Here is an 18771-nt window from a genome sequence, read left to right on the forward strand (position 1 = left end):
ATATTTTCTGGGAGTGTGAGAACCTTGCTCTTTTTTGGGAGGAGGTGAGAGAGCTGACCCATGAAGTTTTGGGGTCTATGATCCCATTGGACCCATTTATCTATCTTCTCAATGTCCCTCCACCCGGGATTGCAAAAGATTCAGCCAGGTTGCTCCTTCATATATGGACTTCGGCAAAGTGTTTAATAGCCTCATTCTGGAAACAGACTAGTCCACCGACCCTCCAGGACCTGGAATCGAGGATCAGGGAAACAAGGAGGATGGAGTATCTTACAGCCTGCATTAATAATCAGTTGGATAAATTTTGGCGTATATGGACTCTTTGGGACCTTTTTGTAGACGGACGATAATTGATTATCGGAGTAAAAAGTTGTCATGCCTTAGAGCGTTGTTCGGATGTTTGAAGCACATCACATGTTTGTCATCCCCCCTTCATATCTCCCCATGCCCTGTCTTTCCCTCTGTCTTATCCCTGTCTGATGTCATGTTGATACTTTGTCAAAGTACCATGATTATACAGTATACAGTTTGAAGTTTGTATGAAAAAGTTTAATAAATAGTTTGCAAAAATAAAACATACAAATTAACCTCAACATCCCAAATAAAGAGAAAAAAATCTGGTACCGTGTAGAAAATTTTCTTACAAACAAAAAACCTAGATTTCAGCTTCCTAAACCCCTAATAAATTTATTGCATAATCCACTAAACCAAATTATTTGGAAAACCAGTAATATATATTCCTCGCTAAATGAAGATTATGAATTTGAGAAAAATCTAAACCTAAATAATTGGGAGAAAGATTTACACAAGGAATTCCTTATAAGTACATGGAAAAAAGCTCTGGAAAGAACTTATGCAACTGCAACCTGTGCTTCTCTTCAGGAGACATATTATAAAGTATATTCCAGATGGTACTATACCCCTCTAAAGTTGTGCAAATTTCCTGCTAAAAACTCACCACTATGTTGGGGAGGTTGCGGGAAAAATGAATCCTTTATCCACATTCATGTCCTTTACTTAAACCTTTATGGAAGGAAGTCAGAGACCTCTTAAAGCAATTAACTACAAAAGATATAAATCTTAAGGGCACTTTACATGCTGTGATTTTGCTATCGATAACGCTAGCGAGCGTACCCGCCCCCGTCGGTTGTGCGTCACGGGCAGGAAGGAAGTCAGAGACCTCTTAAAGCAATTAACTACAAAAGATATAAATCTTAAGGGCACTTTACATGCTGTGATTTTGCTATCGATAACGCTAGCGAGCGTACCCGCCCCCGTCGGTTGTGCGTCACGGGCAAATCGCTGCCCGTGGCGCACAACATTGCTAGGCCCCATCACACGGACTTACCTGCCTAGTGACGTCGCTGTGGCCGGCGAAACGCCTCCTTTCTAAGGGGGCAGTTCGTTCGGCGTCACAGCGGCGTTACTAAGAGGCCGTCCAATAGCAGAGGAGGGGCAGAGATGAGCGGCAGGAACATGCCGCCCACCTCCTTCCTTCCTCATTGCCGGTGGACGCAGGTAAGGAGATGTTCGTCGTTCCTGCGGTGTCACACATAGCGATGTGTGATGCCGCAGGAACGACAAACAACCAGCGACATGCACCACCAACGATATTATGAAAAGGAGCGACATGTCAACGATCGACGATTTTTGACGTTTTTGGGATCGTTGATCGTCGCTCCTAGCTGTCATACGCTGCGATGTCGCTAACGATGCCGGATGTGCGTCACAAACACCGTGACCCCGACGATATATCCTTAGCGATGTTGCAGCGTGTAAAGCACCCTTTACTCCAGAATTGGTCATTCTTCCATAGGGTTAGAAGAATACGATAAAAAATATAGATACTTTGTCTGTCACATTTTCTTAGTTATTAAGAATTTATTAGCAGCCAACTGGAGAGAAGAAAGAATACCATCTATTTCAGAAGTTACAGAAGGGGTTTCAGATCATAATTTATGAGTATCATATTGCATTAAAAGAAAAAAACTATGAAAGATATAAAATAAGATGGTCTCTTGGGTCCCAGGTGTACATGCCAAACCTTGTTTTGACTTAGTCCCCTGACATTCTCTAAAACATATAAATGTAATATGTTATTTCCGAATGTGTTTATTACTGTGCTAAATGAATATAAGAGTTTATAATCTTGCTTGACTTTGAAACTTAACGAATTACCTCAACGTCTTCCTCCTTTTTCTCCTCCCCTTTATATTCCCTAACCTCTTCCATTTCCATCTCCCCTCCAATACCCCTTCCCCCATCCACTTTTAGCCTACCCTTTCTTCCCTTCCTCTTCCCCTTCTTTGTTCTTTCAACAACATTTTTAAGAATGCATTTTAAATATTTCAATTACCCCCTTCCCTGTTATTGTAAACCCCTTAAAATTTAACAAAGTATTCAAAACTGCATTGTGTTTTGATGTGTTTTTTTGCCATAAGATGCAGGTTTGGTGCAGGAATATGGTGTATAAATTTCAGCATCAAATCTGCATTCCTTGGCTAAAAAAATGGTTTTCTGCCAAGAGATGCAGGTCTGTGAACTCAGTGACCTCATTTGAGTGATATCATTGAGCTTAATAAGGACACCTGAGGTCAGTTTACCTGTGCTGACAGGTGGCGTACCGTGGAAACCTCCAGCTGTCACCGCAAATAAACTGAGTGACGTCACCACTCATCATGCGGCTAAGTCAGTCTCTGCCTCAAGCCACAATGTGCGGACATGGTTTTTACCCGCGTTCTGTGACTTCAGTATGTACCGTATGTAGCATAGCTGGAATTGTTGTGGGACCTCATGTGGATTATGTCGGTGCTGGGTGTTTGGGGATAATAAAGGGGTGAAAAAGCATGGATTTTTGTATTTTACTTCAAATAAAGAATTTTTTGCGGTGTTTGTGTTTATTTCTTTTCCCTTACAGATTAGTAATGGGGGTGTCATAGATGCCTCCCATTACTTATCTAGAGATAGTGGCAGCTGTGAGCTGTTATTACCCCCTTATTTTGCAGATTGCCACCACACCAGGGCAATTGGGAAGATGCGGAATTGTCACATCAAATGAATGCAACATTTCTGGGTGGCTGCAGGCTGCTATTTTTAGGCTGGCAGGGTTCAATAAGCATGGGCCTCCCCTGCCTGAAAATACCAGCTTCCAGCTGTTGGCTTTATCATGGCTGGGTATCCAAATGGGGGGGGCCAGCTAGGATAAGCACACGGCTGGGGGTTGCAGCCTGTATCTGTATGCTTTATCTGTGCTGAGTATCATAATATGAGAGGATCCTACCCTAATTTTTTTATTTATTTTTACACCACAAGAAAGACGCACACAAGTAGTCAGACACTGTCAATCAGGGTGGGAGCGGAGTCTGACTGCAACGAATCACAGACACCGGGACTGCTTGTTAGCAGGGGAAGCAGTGCATGTTCATGAGATTAATGAGCAACCTTGGAAGTAATGTTACAGCCGCGAGGATACTGGTAAGTATAACGCGCCTGCTATATTCTTATTTTCTTTCTTTTTCCTTGCTTTTTTTAATTACCAAGAGAGCCATTTCCAGATAGTTACCTGGAGTTCCCTGAGAACTCTGGGATTAGTGCATGGGTACTAGGTAACCCACGCGAATCTGGACTTTTTTCAGTTATGTGCAAAACATTTTGCCAAATATATGATTAAGTAAATGATCATTATAATTACCCCATATGAACTGTTGATCCCAAAAATGAAGGAATACAGTAGTCAGCAGCTGCAAGTGTATATGGTGGTCGTACATCAGAGTCATTCCAATAGATATCTCTGTTCAGCTTTGGCAAGTTCATATACATTTCGTCTACAGCCATAAGGGAAACCTAGGAACAATATATGCATACCGGTCTATTTTAGTACATATAACTATCAATATAGCTCAAACTGATTTCACAATATTGCATGCAATAGTTTAGGCTTTGAGGGCCATTCTAAAACCTTCAGCTTGCGCCTTTTGATGTAGTCTATTGTGGATTTTGACAAGTGTTTAGGATCATTGTTTATTTGTAGAAGCCATCCGCTCTTCAACTTCAGCTTTTTTACAGCAACATTTCTGTGAGAGCTATTCGTAGGATTGCTAGCGAGGCAAATCAGAACCACTGCTTGATTTCAAAAGACCTTCAAGAAGATTTAACAGGCAGGCATTTAGTTGTGGTACATTGTTCAACTGTTCAGAGACACCTGCAGATATATGGCCTTCATGGAAGACTCATCAGAAAAATACTTCTGCGTCCTGACCATACAAATCAAGGTCAAAAGTATACAAAAAGTATACAAAAGAACATCTAAACAAGCCTCATTCATTTTGGAAACAAGTCTTGTGGATCGATGAGATTAAAATAGAACTCAATGATCAAAGGTATGTGTGGAAAAAAAAGTGCACAGAATTTCAGGAAAAGAATATCTCGCTAACCATTAAGCCTGAGGGTGGTCAATCATGCTTTGGGGTTGTGTTGCAGTCAATGGCACGAGGATTGTGTCACGGGTAGAGGGAAGAATTAATTAAATAAAATTTCAACAAATTCTTGGTGCAAACATACCATCTGTAAAAAACTGAAGTTGTGAAGTTGAAAAGAGGATGGCTTATACAAATGGATAATGATCCTAAACACAGGTGAAAATCCACAAAAGACTACCTCAAAAGGCAAAGGCTGAAGGTTGTACAATGGCCGTCACAGTCACCTGATCTGAACATCATTGAAAATCTGTGGCAAGCCCTCAAAAGAGCAGTGCATGCAAGACGACCCAGGAGTCTCCCAGAACTGGAAGACTTCTCCAAGGATGAATGGTGAAAATCTCTCAAACAAGAATTGAAAGACACTTGGCCGGCTACAAAATCCGTTTACAAGTTGTGATGCTTGCCAAAGGGGGTGCTACAAGGGACTAAGCATGCAGGGTGCACAAACTTTTGCATCAACTCATTTTCCTTTTTTGTTAATTTAAAAATGTAAAAGATGAAAATGTATATTTGTTTGCCTAAAATACAAAAGATATGTGTCATCTTTAACTTTATGCCTTTTAGAAATCATTTAATCTTCAACTTGGTTAACTGTTTACAATAATATTAATTTTGACTTGACCAAACATTTCCATGCAACTGTAATCACACACAGTTCCCAGTAAGACTAATTATCTCTGTATCTCACACATACACGAACACACACACCCCAATATGTAAGACTTATACGTTTTTTATGTACAAGGAAGAGATATTACTCAATAAAATATTGTCCAAACACAGAGAAAACCTCACAAACGCCTATAAGATGTTAATGGCGCCATAGCCTTACACAGGTCCCTAGAATAGAACTGGAAACTCTTCAGACAATTTTGTTGCTCAAATTATTACTGAAAATACAATCCGGATCAACTAACCTGTAGATTTCTATCTATGCACCAGTTAGTCTCAAAATCATCATCATCTTCACCAAATGGGTTAATGAGTTGTTCAGCCACCTGTTCGGAACAAGCAAAACAGACTTGTCTTATTAAAACTTACATTTCTTATCACAAACTCTATATATTATCTACCTAACCATATGTTTTCCAAAATCGGTGTACTACTTATTTTGGTAATTACACTTTATTTAGAAAGTTTTACCTTCAGCCACCCTGCATAGAAAAAGAACTGCAGGAGAGTGAATACAGGAACATAGAGATCCAGATCATGTCCTGTGTACGCTTGCTTAGGGTCTAAGAACTGACGTCCAATTATACAAGCAAAAAAGAATGTATACACAGCCAGAGTTACTACCTGAAATATAAAATGTGTAGGTTCATGGTCAATCTTCACAAATTCTAATATATGAATGACTAAAAAAAATCTAATTATGAAAACATATAAGTACCTGCGTATACACTAGAGGAATTCCAACCCAATCATAACCAAAGAGGAGACCACACCAGGACCTAAACCGATTCATCTCCTAAAATAAGTAACATATTAATAAGCCCCAATGACTGGAATTGTGTTAATAAGCATTCACCTATATGTATCTATATGACGACATCAACATGCTGAAGACATAAGGCCCCCAAATTATACTAATGTTGGTCGAACCCACCAATATTGACAGGGTTGGCCGACAGTCTAATGTGTAAGGGGGACACTGGCCGATGGTTTCGGGAGAGGTCGTTTGTGCATTTCCGAGAGATAAGTCACTGGACAAAGAGTACACTGGAGCTCTTGGCTGAACGAGCCATGTGTATGGGAGAGTCAGCTGAGATGGCTGTCAGCCAAATGATTGGCCAAAGGATCGTTTAGCCGAAAGCCATCTAATGTGCATGGCAAGCTTAGCTGTCTAGGTCAAAACAGATTTAATGTGAAATTACAATTCTGTATACAAAATACTTGACTTTTAACTTAACAAAGTGTTCTAATAGTTGTTTGCCTGCCAATGCTTTAGAACAATTTTTTATTTTCCCAAAATAGAAAAGGATCCCATTATAGGAAAGTGTCTACAACATTCTCTACTTACATTTAACATTATTTGCAAATCAACGCTGTCACGTATCCTCCCTTCAGTCCTGGCCTTTGAAGCTAAATTTCCAAACCAAACGACTGGCACCCAATATTTAAGATGAGGAGATTTGAGATTGTCAAATAGTTTTCTTTCATCTGATGTCATAAATCCTGTTCAGAAAGAATCAGACAAATCTATGGACATTGACAAGGAATAGGTTATTAGTGCAAACAGTAAGTCCTATAAAATCTTATAATAATAATAATAATAATAATAATCTTTATTTCTATAGCGCCAACATATTCCGTAGCGCTTTACAATTCAGGAGGATCATATACAATTATAATTACTGTTACAGATGAATGGGAATTCCGACCATGTCTCCATTGACATCGGGTCACATTAGGACTCATTTTGGAGATAGATGCATGTCCCATTGGTGGGACCCACATCTGCAATATCCTGAATATTCCATAAATGTAAAAGACAGGAGTACCCCGTTATTCACATTATTTGAACAAAATCATGCAACCGTTATTTCCTAAGATGTCCATACACATTAGATGGGTGTCAGCCAAACAAAGATTTGGGCGAACATTCTGTCAACATCCATCTCAGCTGTCTCTCTTATATACAGGATCACTTGCTTAGCTTAACACTACTGTGTTCTCTATGAGAAAGCTGCCGACATAAATCTCTGCCTGTGACTTATCTCTGGGAGAACAAGGTGATCGACAGTACGCCAGTGCCACTGCTAGTTTCATTTGGTGTACCTCATCGAGCATACATCCTTATACAAAGTATTGTGGTGCAAAGGACCACTAGTTCCATGCCTCGCCATACCTACATACACCACCAGCAGTAGATGATGTTGCATATGGCGCACTGAGATTATGTCACTGCACTGCGCTGTGTGTGATGTGTGTGCGATGGAGCAAGAAGAAGGATTCGCTTGTCATGGGTCTGGGGAGAGATGAGTATGTTTATCATGTTTATTTTCTTTAATTTCTATAAGCACAGAGAGGGACAGTGTGCTGTATGGGGACGACAGAGGGATATATTATTACTATATTGTAATCCAGAATGGGGGATATTATACTATATGAGGAGATTTTATTAATCTATGGGGACACCTTAACAATGCCCCCTATAGTTTACCTATACTGGTTTGGTGTGGTATTATGATCCAGACTTACTGGTGGTTGTTGTGCATTATTACTATGAGTGATTATGGTGTTAAAGCATTGTTGCCTTTTGTTGCTACCTTCCTGCTCTTGCTTTACCTTAGTCTTTTACTGTTTGTTGCTGTGAGTTTGCAGTGTGTCTGAGTTTTGGTATTTTCCCTGTCTGTCTTAATTTATTTTTCACACTCCTTGCTCTTCCTTCCCTGGTGGTGGCAGGGGGAATAACAGATTAGATCTGGTCAGGAGAATAGCTAGACATGGGACTCAGATGTCTCCATCATTAAGGGTCACCCTGAAGTTAGGGATAGCCTAGGGTCCCCTACTGTGAGGGACAGTATAGGAGCCCCCTGTCCCTTGCTATCCACCAGTCACATCGTGACAGTGAGATAACATGATTAGTGGAGGGGAAAGAAAACACCCCCTCAAGTAGTCGCCCACTGATTTACATATCCCTGGCCACATTAAAAAAAAAACAATTTTTATGGAGAATAATTAAATAGAAGACAGAAGAAAGTGGTTTGTGGAAAGAACTAGTAAAAATGAGATAAAGACATGAGGCTGGTTTGTGAGACATGGGGAAGTAATCAGGTTACCATTCATTATTTGGAAGTTTAACACCTCCCAGAATTGTGACATACTATTACACAGTGGCAGAAAGGCAATTAAAGGGGATCATCTAGGGATAAATAGATAGAATAGAGCATAATGTTCAACCACTGCTTCATTCATTCCCTATTAGGCTGCCAAACCTCGTGCTTGGCTTTTTCTGATAGCCCCATAGAAGAGGAATGACGCAGACCCCAACCAATAATATAGATAAGGTGATAACTATGCATAGATGACAAATTGTTTTCACTGAAGAACCCCTTTAATGCAAATTACCGTAATTGTGCATGACAGTTATGGGTTATGTGTACAGCTATGTGAACAAAGTATATATGGAGTCACCTGTATTTTACGGTTGAGGATGGGATAATGCCTAAATGTTTTTTTGCATATAGCTGTAGTCAACTCTATCTGTGGGCAGTAGGCACCCTAGTCGAGCCCTGCCAACTATCAGTTGGCCGATCCCTTCATACGTATTTCAGTGTCAGCTGAGCCTGTTGTTATCAACAGACTTGGATGATATTAGTCTAATGTGTGTGGGCTTTACTGCCACTATATGGCCCAGAAAGTGTCTCTGTAATTAATTATATATAATGAAATTATAAAATAACAAATTAGATTATATGTTAGGTGACCTAAACTACACATTCAATATTAAGCTATGTTCACACAGGGCTTTTTTGGTAAGTTTTTTCCTGACCAAAACCTAATCTTGTGGCAGGAAGTCTCCTTTGAGTCATCTGCGTTTTTGGTGCATTTTTAGTGGTGTTTTTGGTGTGATTTTGGTGTGTTTTTTCTACAAAATGAGTTGTATCAATGAAAAAACGTTTCAAAAACGCTGCAAAGAATTGAAATGATCATTCTTTGAAATCTGCAGCAAAAACGCAGGTATTTGCCAAAACAGTCAGGAAAAAAATCTGCATATGTTTGTGTGTGTCTGTTTGTGTGTGTGTGTGTGTGTGTGTGTGTATGAGATTTCAGAAATCTCATAAACTTTACTGGTACTGTAAAAAGCAGCTTTTTATTAGCATGGATTTGCATAAAACCAAGGCAAATCTGCAGCTAAAAAACGCAGCAAAAACTTACCAAAAAAGTCCTGTGTGAACATACCCTTACTTTGGAGAATTCAAGGGCATTGGATATTATCATACCTGCTTCCACAACATGGTCCATTGTTGGGAATCTTTTGTAAACTGCAGTGCTAACAGAGCGGAAAATAAGCAACGATGTAAGATTCACATAACGCATAAGTGTCCTGCGAAGTAGTCGTCCATACTCATCTCTTCCATGCACATTGCTGGAGATGAGCAACATAAGTCGATCAGGCCAAGGAAGATTTACAAACTGATTCCACCATCGATTCACTACAAGAGTGACGTAAAAACCTGTAGGGAGAAAAGTATAATTTAAAAATGCTACTTGTGGTTTATGCAGAGCATTGTCATGATCAGTATGATGCATGGGAAGATGGGCATCTGTATACAGGTTACATAAATGTGTCACAATGATATTAGTGTTAATGTCCCTATGCCATATGTGTTTGTATAAGATATCAGTATCACCAATAATACTAACCATGGTGATAGCCATCTGTGTATCTAGTTTTGGCAAATGATATAGAGATTACATTTTATAATGTGTTATAATACATATGTGGCACCCCTGAGGCTTCAGTCGCCACAGGGAAGGAGGAGTCTTAGGAGGAAGAGGGGGCAGTAGACGAAGGTAGATAAGAGAAGGGGTTTGTTATACCTTCTCTTGCGACTTCCGGACAAAGACTGATCCCCGCCCACCCTCCCTTGTGCTTGAGTACAGTGTGGTGGATATATAATAAAAATAAAAAAAAAAAGGGGGAGAAAAAAACATGTGGTGGGATGGTTGAGTGCTGAGACAGAAGTGTCTTGTCGTTGTTTGTTGAAGTGGGAATATCCGGTTGGGTTGATTTGTTTTGTTACAGCAGCGGGGGGTAGGTCTGGTCCAGAGGCGGTTTGAAGGGAATGGTAACTGGACCGAGAGACACTGTCTTGGTATAGTAGTGGAGGGGAACTGTGTCGCCCTGGGCAAGCCAGGGGACACAGGTCACAACACCACCACACCCCACACTCCAGGTAGGCACATCACAGCTAACCAGAAATCCTTGTTGCTTTCCTCCAGAGGTTGATGATGCACACCAGGGGGTGGGCCAGGCGGTTGGCTCCGCCCATCGAGGAGCTCACAACTCTGGAGGCAGGAAGAAACCAGGCAGTTGAGTCCAGGAGGAGGAAGTGGAAGGAGTAACAGCAGATAGCTCAGGGAGGAGCAGGAGTGAGGAGCTAAGTAGAGGAGTTAAGAAAGTGAAAGTAGAGAAGTGGAAAAGGAGGAAAAGCAAGTAAAGTGACAGAAGAGAAAGACAGCCTGAAGGGTCCAGCTTTGTGAGGGCCAGAACAGCAAGGTCAGCAACGGCGGTGACTGTCTGGAGGGGGGACAGTTTGGAAGTTCCTGGAAGGACCCCGTTGGCTGTGTGCCCGGTGGTCTGGAGCAGTGTTCCGAAGGACAGTCAGAACCAGGGCAGGGGCCTCTCGGACCCCGGCAAGGCTAGGAGTCGCCAGATTTGCCAAATCCGTCAGTGACGGGGACGCAGATCCCCCAACAACCAAGTCCCGATTGAAGGCAACAGCCCAACCCGTATTGGAGAGACACCGCCACCGCCACGGCACCAGTTTCTCAGGGCCAGCGCCTGCGGGCAAAGTGTAGAGCTCCTCCGGCCCAGATTGCAGCCGGGGAGCGGGTAACCGGAGGGAATCCACCGCTACCATCAGTCAACACAGGTGCAAGGAAGAGGGACATCACCGTCACCTACCGGGAGTGCAGGTGCAGCCGACTGTGGGACCGTCCTACCAGCCGTTGGTTTACCGTACAAACTGTGTCCGTGTGTCAGGCTGAGTGAGTACCATAGTGCCGCAAGGCACAGCGCTGCCCCCGCGTCCCTGCGCCCTCCAGGCCCTACACTTCACATCTCATCACCGGGCCCCGGGATCACCAACCCCTACCCACGGAGGGGCAACACAACACCTGGCTGCTCCGCATCACCATCCCCGGGACCCCCACACTGAGCAGCGGTGGTGCAATCACCACAACCGTGGGTGGCGTCACGAACTATAACAATCCCCACACCCAACAAACACCCCCTTTCACTCACGGGCGAGGAGTGCCGCTCGAGAAACCCCGGGATCCGGCCCACAGCTCGAGCCACCAGGAGCAGCTGCCGGACCCGAGCAGAAGGGGTGAGCGCGGTGTGCTGACACCCTCCTCCCCGCCCGCGACAACTTGGCGTCACGAACAGGATCTTACCGCTCTGCCGTCAGGTAGAGGTGCGCCTTGTTACCGCCGGAGGCATCCGGCAGGAAAATTTCAGAAGCCGCCATCTTTGGCGTGAAAAGTTCCCGCTCGAGCGTCTTCTCGAGCAGTAGAGGCGCGAAGGCCAAAACCCCGCCCCGAGAGAGGAGGGGCCGGAAAGAGCTAAGGGGGACGCGATGGCGGCTGGACGCATGTAGCTGCGGCTATAAAAGCAGGGACGCCAGGACCTTGCGAAAATACCGTTCCTGGAAGCAAACAGTGAAGACACCATGTGGATGCCGTCCCGCGATACCGTACCCCCCGCGCCTGGAACCGCGGCGTGGGTGGAGATCCGGACCGCGCAGCTCTCCCATCGGCTGCAGGTGAAGATGCAGCTCCTCGTGGAGGAGTGGGAGGCCGACATGGCGGACGTTGTAGCCACCGTGCGGAGACGCGAGGAGGAGGCGGAGAAAGGGAGGGTGAGTGACCCACGTCCCGATGCCCTTGCAGGGCCGGTCATCGCGGCTGTGGGGCCCGGTCCAAGCCCTCTCCCCCCGTCGCCTCCCTCGCCACCCGTCTCGGAGGCCGTGACCCCGCCACTAGGCCCGCTACCACCGCAACCGGTAGCGATACCCAGCCCGTCCGCCCCAGCGGACCGACCTGTAGCCGGAGCCCGTAACAAACCGGAGGCATTACCTTGGAAGGCCCCGAAGATTGTGCCAGAGACAGTCCCCGAGCAGCTTCCCGAGCCGGAGCCGATGACCCGCTCCGAGCCGAAGGCCCAACTGCGGAAAGCCCCTGTGCCCATCCCCCACACCTCGGCTGAGGTGGCGCCGGGTTGTTGCTGCAAGGCAGCGCCCAAGGCCATGACACCGCGGGATATGCTACCCACCTTCCTGACAGTGGGTAACGTGCTGGATGTCCCGCGGGGCTCAACCCGTGCGCCGGAGCAGGTAGCAGCGCCATACTGGGACAGGGAGCCGACAAAGCTGGGCCTGGAGATCGCAGAGAGGGAGAGAAGGAAAGCCGAGCTGGTGGCCCGAGCCATTCGGGAAAAAGAAAACCTGCGGCAAGTGACCTTCCGTGTCCGGGGCCCGTTCTACGAGGGGCAGGTGAGGCGATTTGATATCCGCCGGGGCTACGGATTCATATACGAACCGGGCCTGGAGGCCGAGGTGTTTGTGGCCCGGCGGGACGTAAATGCCCATCTGCCCGAGGAGCATCCTGGCCGAAATCTTATACCGGGGGACATGGTGCGTTACACCCGGCACTGCGGAGAGAGGGGGTGGTTTGCCCTGGATGTAAAGCTGAAGGGCAGCCCGGAGAGCAAGGTGAGCTCTGCATCCCCTCCCTCGGATGAAGCAGCAAAAGGACCGGAGTAGGGCAGCGGATGCCCGTTGCACCGTCCCCGTTGGGACCATCACTGAAGTTGTTTGTTTGAAAGTTTTGGAAAAGTTGTTGAAAGAATGATAAGTGAAATGATACCGAGTACTTCACCAGATTTGCTTTGTTGATTTGCAACCGGCTGGAGCCGGCACCGTTGTCCCCGTGGGGACCGTTTAAAGTTAATATGCATGGGAACTATCCATGGACAAGCCCGTGAACTTGCAGGGCACCACAAACGTTAAGTGGCTTGTAAATATGTTGGGTACCGTTACCGTTTCCGCTATGCCGCCTCCGGAGAGGCAGGTTGGAGGGAGGGCCCTGAGCAGAGCAGGCCAGGGCCCAGCCACCAAAGGAACCGGTGGCCACCCTCTGGAGGGCAAGGACAGATCCCGCTCGGGTGACTTGTGCTGGACTGTGGGTCAAGGGGTGCTGCCTGGGTTTTAGGGGCAGCATCAGGACCAGGTTGCTTGGGTGGGAGAGAGCGGAAACCGTGACCGTAAACCGTTGCAACGTTTAAGTAAATGTGCCTCCCGTCTTGGGAAGAGTTTTTGATTAAAAATGTATTTATGTTTGCTTAACCCTGTTATCCCCTTTTTACAGAAAAATAAAACCGGTGTAGGACGGCAGCCCGCGGACGGTCTGCATTTTGCTAAGGGGGAATGTGTCGCCCTGGGCAAGCCAGGGGACACAGGTCACAACACCACCACACCCCACACTCCAGGTAGGCACATCACAGCTAACCAGAAATCCTTGTTGCCTTCCTCCAGAGGTTGATGATGCACACCAGGGGGTGGGCCAGGCGGTTGGCTACGCTCATCGAGGAGCTCACAACTCTGGAGGCAGGAAGAAACCAGGCAGTTGAGTCCAGGAGGAGGAAGTGGAAGGAGTAACAGCAGATAGCTCAGGGAGGAGCAGGAGTGAGGAGCTAAGTAGAGGAGTTAAGAAAGTGAAAGTAGAGAAGTGGAAAAGGAGGAAAAGCAAGTAAAGTGACAGAAGAGAAAGACAGCCTGAAGGGTCCAGCTTTGTGAGGGCCAGAACAGCAAGGTCAGCAACGGCGGTGACTGTCTGGAGGGGGAACAGTTTGGAAGTTCCTGGAAGGACCCCGTTGGCTGTTGGTCTGGAGCAGTGTTCCGAAGGACAGTCAGCACCAGGGCAGGGGCCTCTCGGACCCCGGCAAGGCTAGGAGTCGCCAGATTTGCCAAATCCGTCAGTGACGGGGACGCAGATCCCCCAACAACCAAGTCCCGATTGAAGGCAACAGCCCAACCCGTATTGGAGAGACACCGCCACGGCACCAGTTTCTCAGGGCCAGCGCCTGCGGGCAAAGTGTAGAGCTCCTCCGGCCCAGATTGCAGCCGGGGAGCGGGTAACCGGAGGGAATCCACCGCTACCATCAGTCAACACAGGTGCAAGGAAGAGGGACATCACCGTCACCTACCGGGAGTGCAGGTGCAGCCGTCTGTGGGACCGTCCTACCAGCCGTTGGTTTACCGTACAAACTGTGTCCGTGTGTCAGGCTGAGTGAGTACCATAGTGCCGCAAGGCACAGCGCTGCCCCCGCGTCCCTGCGCCCTCCAGGCCCTACACTTCACATCTCATCACCGGGCCCCGGGATCACCAACCCCTACCCACGGAGGGGCAACACAACACCTGGCTGCTCCGCATCACAATCCCCGGGACCCCCACACTGAGCAGCGGTGGTGCAATCACCACAACCGTGGGTGGCGTCACGAACTATAACAATCCCCACACCCAACAAACACCCCCTTTCACTCACGGGCGAGGAGTGCCGCTCGAGAAACCCCGGGATCCGGCCCACAGCTCGAGCCACCAGGAGCAGCTGCCGGACCCGAGCAGAAGGGGTGAGCGCGGTGTGCTGACATCCTCCTCCCCGCCCGCGACAGAACTTTCTGCAAAAGCTTGGGGGTATTAATCCGTGGGTGATTAATACTTCATCTCTGGGTCGGTGTGTTGTGGCAAGGGATATTGGGGTAAGAAGTGGTTCCTGGACTGGGCCTACCCAGGGTTATATATAATGTATTGGTATTACCTATTGTTATTTGTTGGACGGCACCCCCTTGTGTTAGGCCTCTGCCACACTCACGTGGAAATCACGCAAGTGCTGCGAGACACGTATTTTCCCTGCGTATTGCGTGTGGTAAGTACGTGTCTCCAGTACGCGCGGTCCACGTGTGTTCTCCGTGTGTTATCCGCGATAACACACGGACAACCGGTAATTTGCATACTCACGTGGTAGATGCTGCTGTTCAGGGTTCTGATCTTCGGCTCCAGCCCTGCCCTCTCCCCGCTGATGCTGCTTCCGGCCGAGCAGAGGGGCGGAGATCAGCAACCGTGACATCACGCCCACTTCCTTAACACGCTCATAATGAGCGGCAGCAACTGGTTGGAGCGGAAGATTCTGCAGGGCTGGTGGAGGTGAGTATGTGTTTTTTTATTTTAAAATAATGACACGTGTTTCTCCGGCGCGTGTCACACGGGACCGCATCCACACTACATCTGTGTGGTATGGGTGCGGGCCACGTGACACCCGTGCTGCCGGAGAAAATGTGGACATGTCAGCGTGAGAAACACACGGACACACGTAAGTACGGAACGGACAAACGTTCCGTTCCAAAATACTTACGTGTGTCCAAACCATTATGAAATCATATGTCCACGTGTGTACGTGCCTCCGGTACGTGAAAAAACTGCCAAACACATACCGGAGGCACGAACGTGTGACAGAGGCTTTAGAATGTAAATAATAGGTAATAAAGGCTGCTGTGGCCAATTTGAACCAAGTCGCATGCAGTCCGTGTATTATTTACAAGTGGTTAATGGTGGGGTAACACAGACATCACGGCTAGAGAATCCTTCCTCAATGGTCATGATCATGAAGTCTCATGCACAGGTTGCTTATTTTTTTTGCAGATTTTAATGGTGGTATTCAGGAGAAAAATACAATGAAGATTAGCATTATCATTGAATTTGTACAATGTATAAAAGTGTATATATGGTATGGTGCTATGTATGACCATGATGTAAACTCTACTGCCCTCTAGGGGATAATCTAGATGCTACTATTCAGGAGAAAAATACAATGAAGATTATTAGCATTATCATGGCATTTGTATAATGTTGTATAGAAGTATATTGTTATTAGTTTGGTGTTTAATTGAAGACAAATGTTTTTGGGAGTAAAGGTTCTTTGCATATTTTAATTAACAAACTAGGAAGATAAATATAAGCAACTGAAGATTTATTAAAAATCTGCAACTTTCGGTTATTTACTAACTCCTAATGCTTAATACTTCTAGATAATAAATCAGGTAATAAGTAATATGATTGGCTTGTATATAGTTCATGTTGTCCACCAAGGAAATGAAAGCAAGGAAAAATATAATAAGCTAAATATTACTTGCTGTGTAGAAGCGGCATATACACTGGGAAAATCCCCCCAAAATGCACTTTATTCATGGGACTTTATGGCATACAGATGCATGACTCTGCTCTTTACTGCAATCGTTAATTTACCTTATACCTTGCAGGTAATGTTTTTTTGATGCACATATTTTAAAGCATAGTTGACAGTCAGAATAAAGGTATGCCGATACATACTAGTTAAAGGGGTCGACCAGGAAATTAACATTTCTGCAGTTACTCTATTTAACATGCAGACAGCTGAGTCGTGACAGTGAGTTATTCGTACAATGTCATGCTTCCCCGGTACATCCTGTGTGAGGGAATGGTCACATATGTATGTGATTTACTCACTTGCGGTCACGTGCTATCTAGACTACTCTGGCTTCTTCCACTAGAAGAGAATTGCTAGGAGCCAGGGGAGACTTGCATAGTGAATAGAGGAGAATCATGACAGTGTGCACATTTTAATGATTTGGCATTCTAAAGTCACATTGAATGACTAAAGACTTTTAATTTCAGACTTGAAAATCCTTTAAAGATTTATTTGGCATGGCTCTGGATGCATTCACTGTATACCCATGTATATTTTTGGAGTGTATAGGTTGTATATAGACGCTAATAAATTGGCTTACAGGATTTGCCTTTGAGTTGTGATTATTTCTATTGATGGATAAAAAGAATATACCAAAAGATGAAATTAATCTTATTGGAAAAATGCCTCTTTTGCACTTAAAAAAAACACTTTAACACTCTTTCCCTCAGTCGTCTGCATCTATCGCTTTGTCTGAGTGTTTTACCATACAGAACCATACAGACAGGGAGGATTACAAATCGTACAGAAACTCCTGAACAGTCCATAAAGATAGGGGTCTTTTTTCACTGTTCATAAAGAAAATTGAAATTGATATGGGATTTTTTTATGAAAGCTAGAAGAGGTTGTGTAGGTTATGGTGATTGCAATTATTATTTTATAAGTCAATGTAAAGGCTTGTGAAGTAATTATATCAGTATGCTCAGCAATACACTAATTTTACGTTTTTAAATATTACTTTTATTAAAAGGTTGGCTTTTGAGACGTTATTCTTTACGTTGTGCTCATCCTTCTTCTTCCTCCAAACACGGCAAGTGGAGTTGATACCAAAAAGTTCTATTTTGGTCTCATCTGAGCACATGACCTTGTTGCCTTCCCTGGATCATCCAGATGGTCACTGGTGAACTTCAAATGGAGCTGGACATGTGCGGGCATGAGCAGGGACCTTGCGTGCCCTTAATCCATGATGGCATAGTGTGTTAATAATACATACCTCCCAACCGTCCCGGATTCTGCGGGACTTGCACGATTTATCAGGGCTGTCCCGCACTCCCGCGGCTCACAGCTGATGTCCCGGCTCCTCCCCTCAGTGGAGTGAATAAATTAAATTAAATTATCATCGGCTCTGGATTTTCGGGGCGGCCGGGACTCGAACTCATGGAACTGTGAGTTCATTGTTTCAAAGGCAGCAGCTTTACCACTGAGCTACTGCCTCTATTGAAAGCAATAGGAAGATTGTGTTTTCTTGACCTCTATACCGCAGGTGAGACACCAGAAGCAGATTATTCAGCTGCAAAGATGGAAGGAGGGATGGATGAATGGAGGGATGAATGGAGGGATGGATGGATGATAGAGGGATGAATGGAGGGATGAATGGAGGGATAGAGGGAGGGATGGATGGATGATAGAGGGATGAATGGAGGGATAGAGGGAGGGATGAATGGAGGGATAGAGGCAGGGATGGATGGATGATAGAGGGATGAATGGAGGGATACAGGGAGGGATGGATGGATGATAGAGGGATGAATTGAGGGATGAATGGAGGGATAGAAGGAGGGATGAATGGAGGGATAGAGGGATGAATGGAGGGATAGAGGGAGGGATGAATGGAGGGATAGAGGCAGGGATGGATGGATGATAGAGGGATGAATGGAGGGATGAATGGAGGGATAGAAGGAGGGATGAATGGAAGGATAGAGGGATGAATGGAGGGATAGAGGGAGGGATGAATGGAGGGATAGAGGCAGGGATGGATGGATGATAGAGGGATGAATGGAGGGATGAATGGAGGGATAGAGGGAGGGATGGATGATAGAGGGATGAATGGAGGGATGAATGGAGGGATAGAAGGAGGGATGAATGGAGGGATGAATGGAGGGATAGAGGGATGAATGGAGGGATAGAGGGAGGGATGAATGGAGGGATAGAGGGATGAATGGAGGGATAGAGGCAGGGATGGATGGATAATGGAGGGATGAATGGAGGGATAGAGGGAGGGATGGATGGATGATAGAGGGATGAATGGAGGGATGAATGGAGGGATGAATGGAGGGATAGAGGGAG

At 45.7% G+C, this 18771-nt stretch overlaps 1 protein-coding gene across 3 annotated transcripts in view; it reads right to left on the reverse strand.

Moving 5' to 3' along the window:
* BEST3 (bestrophin 3) overlaps nucleotides 1-18771 on the reverse strand; it is a 78378-nt gene that overhangs the window by 24240 nt on the left and 35367 nt on the right. For all 3 annotated transcript variants that reach the window (XM_075342471.1, XM_075342472.1, XM_075342473.1), the window contains 6 exons: nucleotides 9425-9658; nucleotides 6499-6653; nucleotides 5869-5946; nucleotides 5622-5774; nucleotides 5396-5476; nucleotides 3692-3843 (listed from right to left, as the gene is read on the reverse strand). In XM_075342471.1, the coding sequence (XP_075198586.1) occupies nucleotides 3692-3843; nucleotides 5396-5476; nucleotides 5622-5774; nucleotides 5869-5946; nucleotides 6499-6653; nucleotides 9425-9658 (853 nt within the window). The remainder of the gene's footprint in view (nucleotides 1-3691; nucleotides 3844-5395; nucleotides 5477-5621; nucleotides 5775-5868; nucleotides 5947-6498; nucleotides 6654-9424; nucleotides 9659-18771) is intronic.

This window comes from Anomaloglossus baeobatrachus, chromosome 4, assembly GCF_048569485.1.
Source record: "Anomaloglossus baeobatrachus isolate aAnoBae1 chromosome 4, aAnoBae1.hap1, whole genome shotgun sequence".
In the NCBI taxonomy this organism is placed as follows: domain Eukaryota; kingdom Metazoa; phylum Chordata; class Amphibia; order Anura; family Aromobatidae; genus Anomaloglossus; species Anomaloglossus baeobatrachus.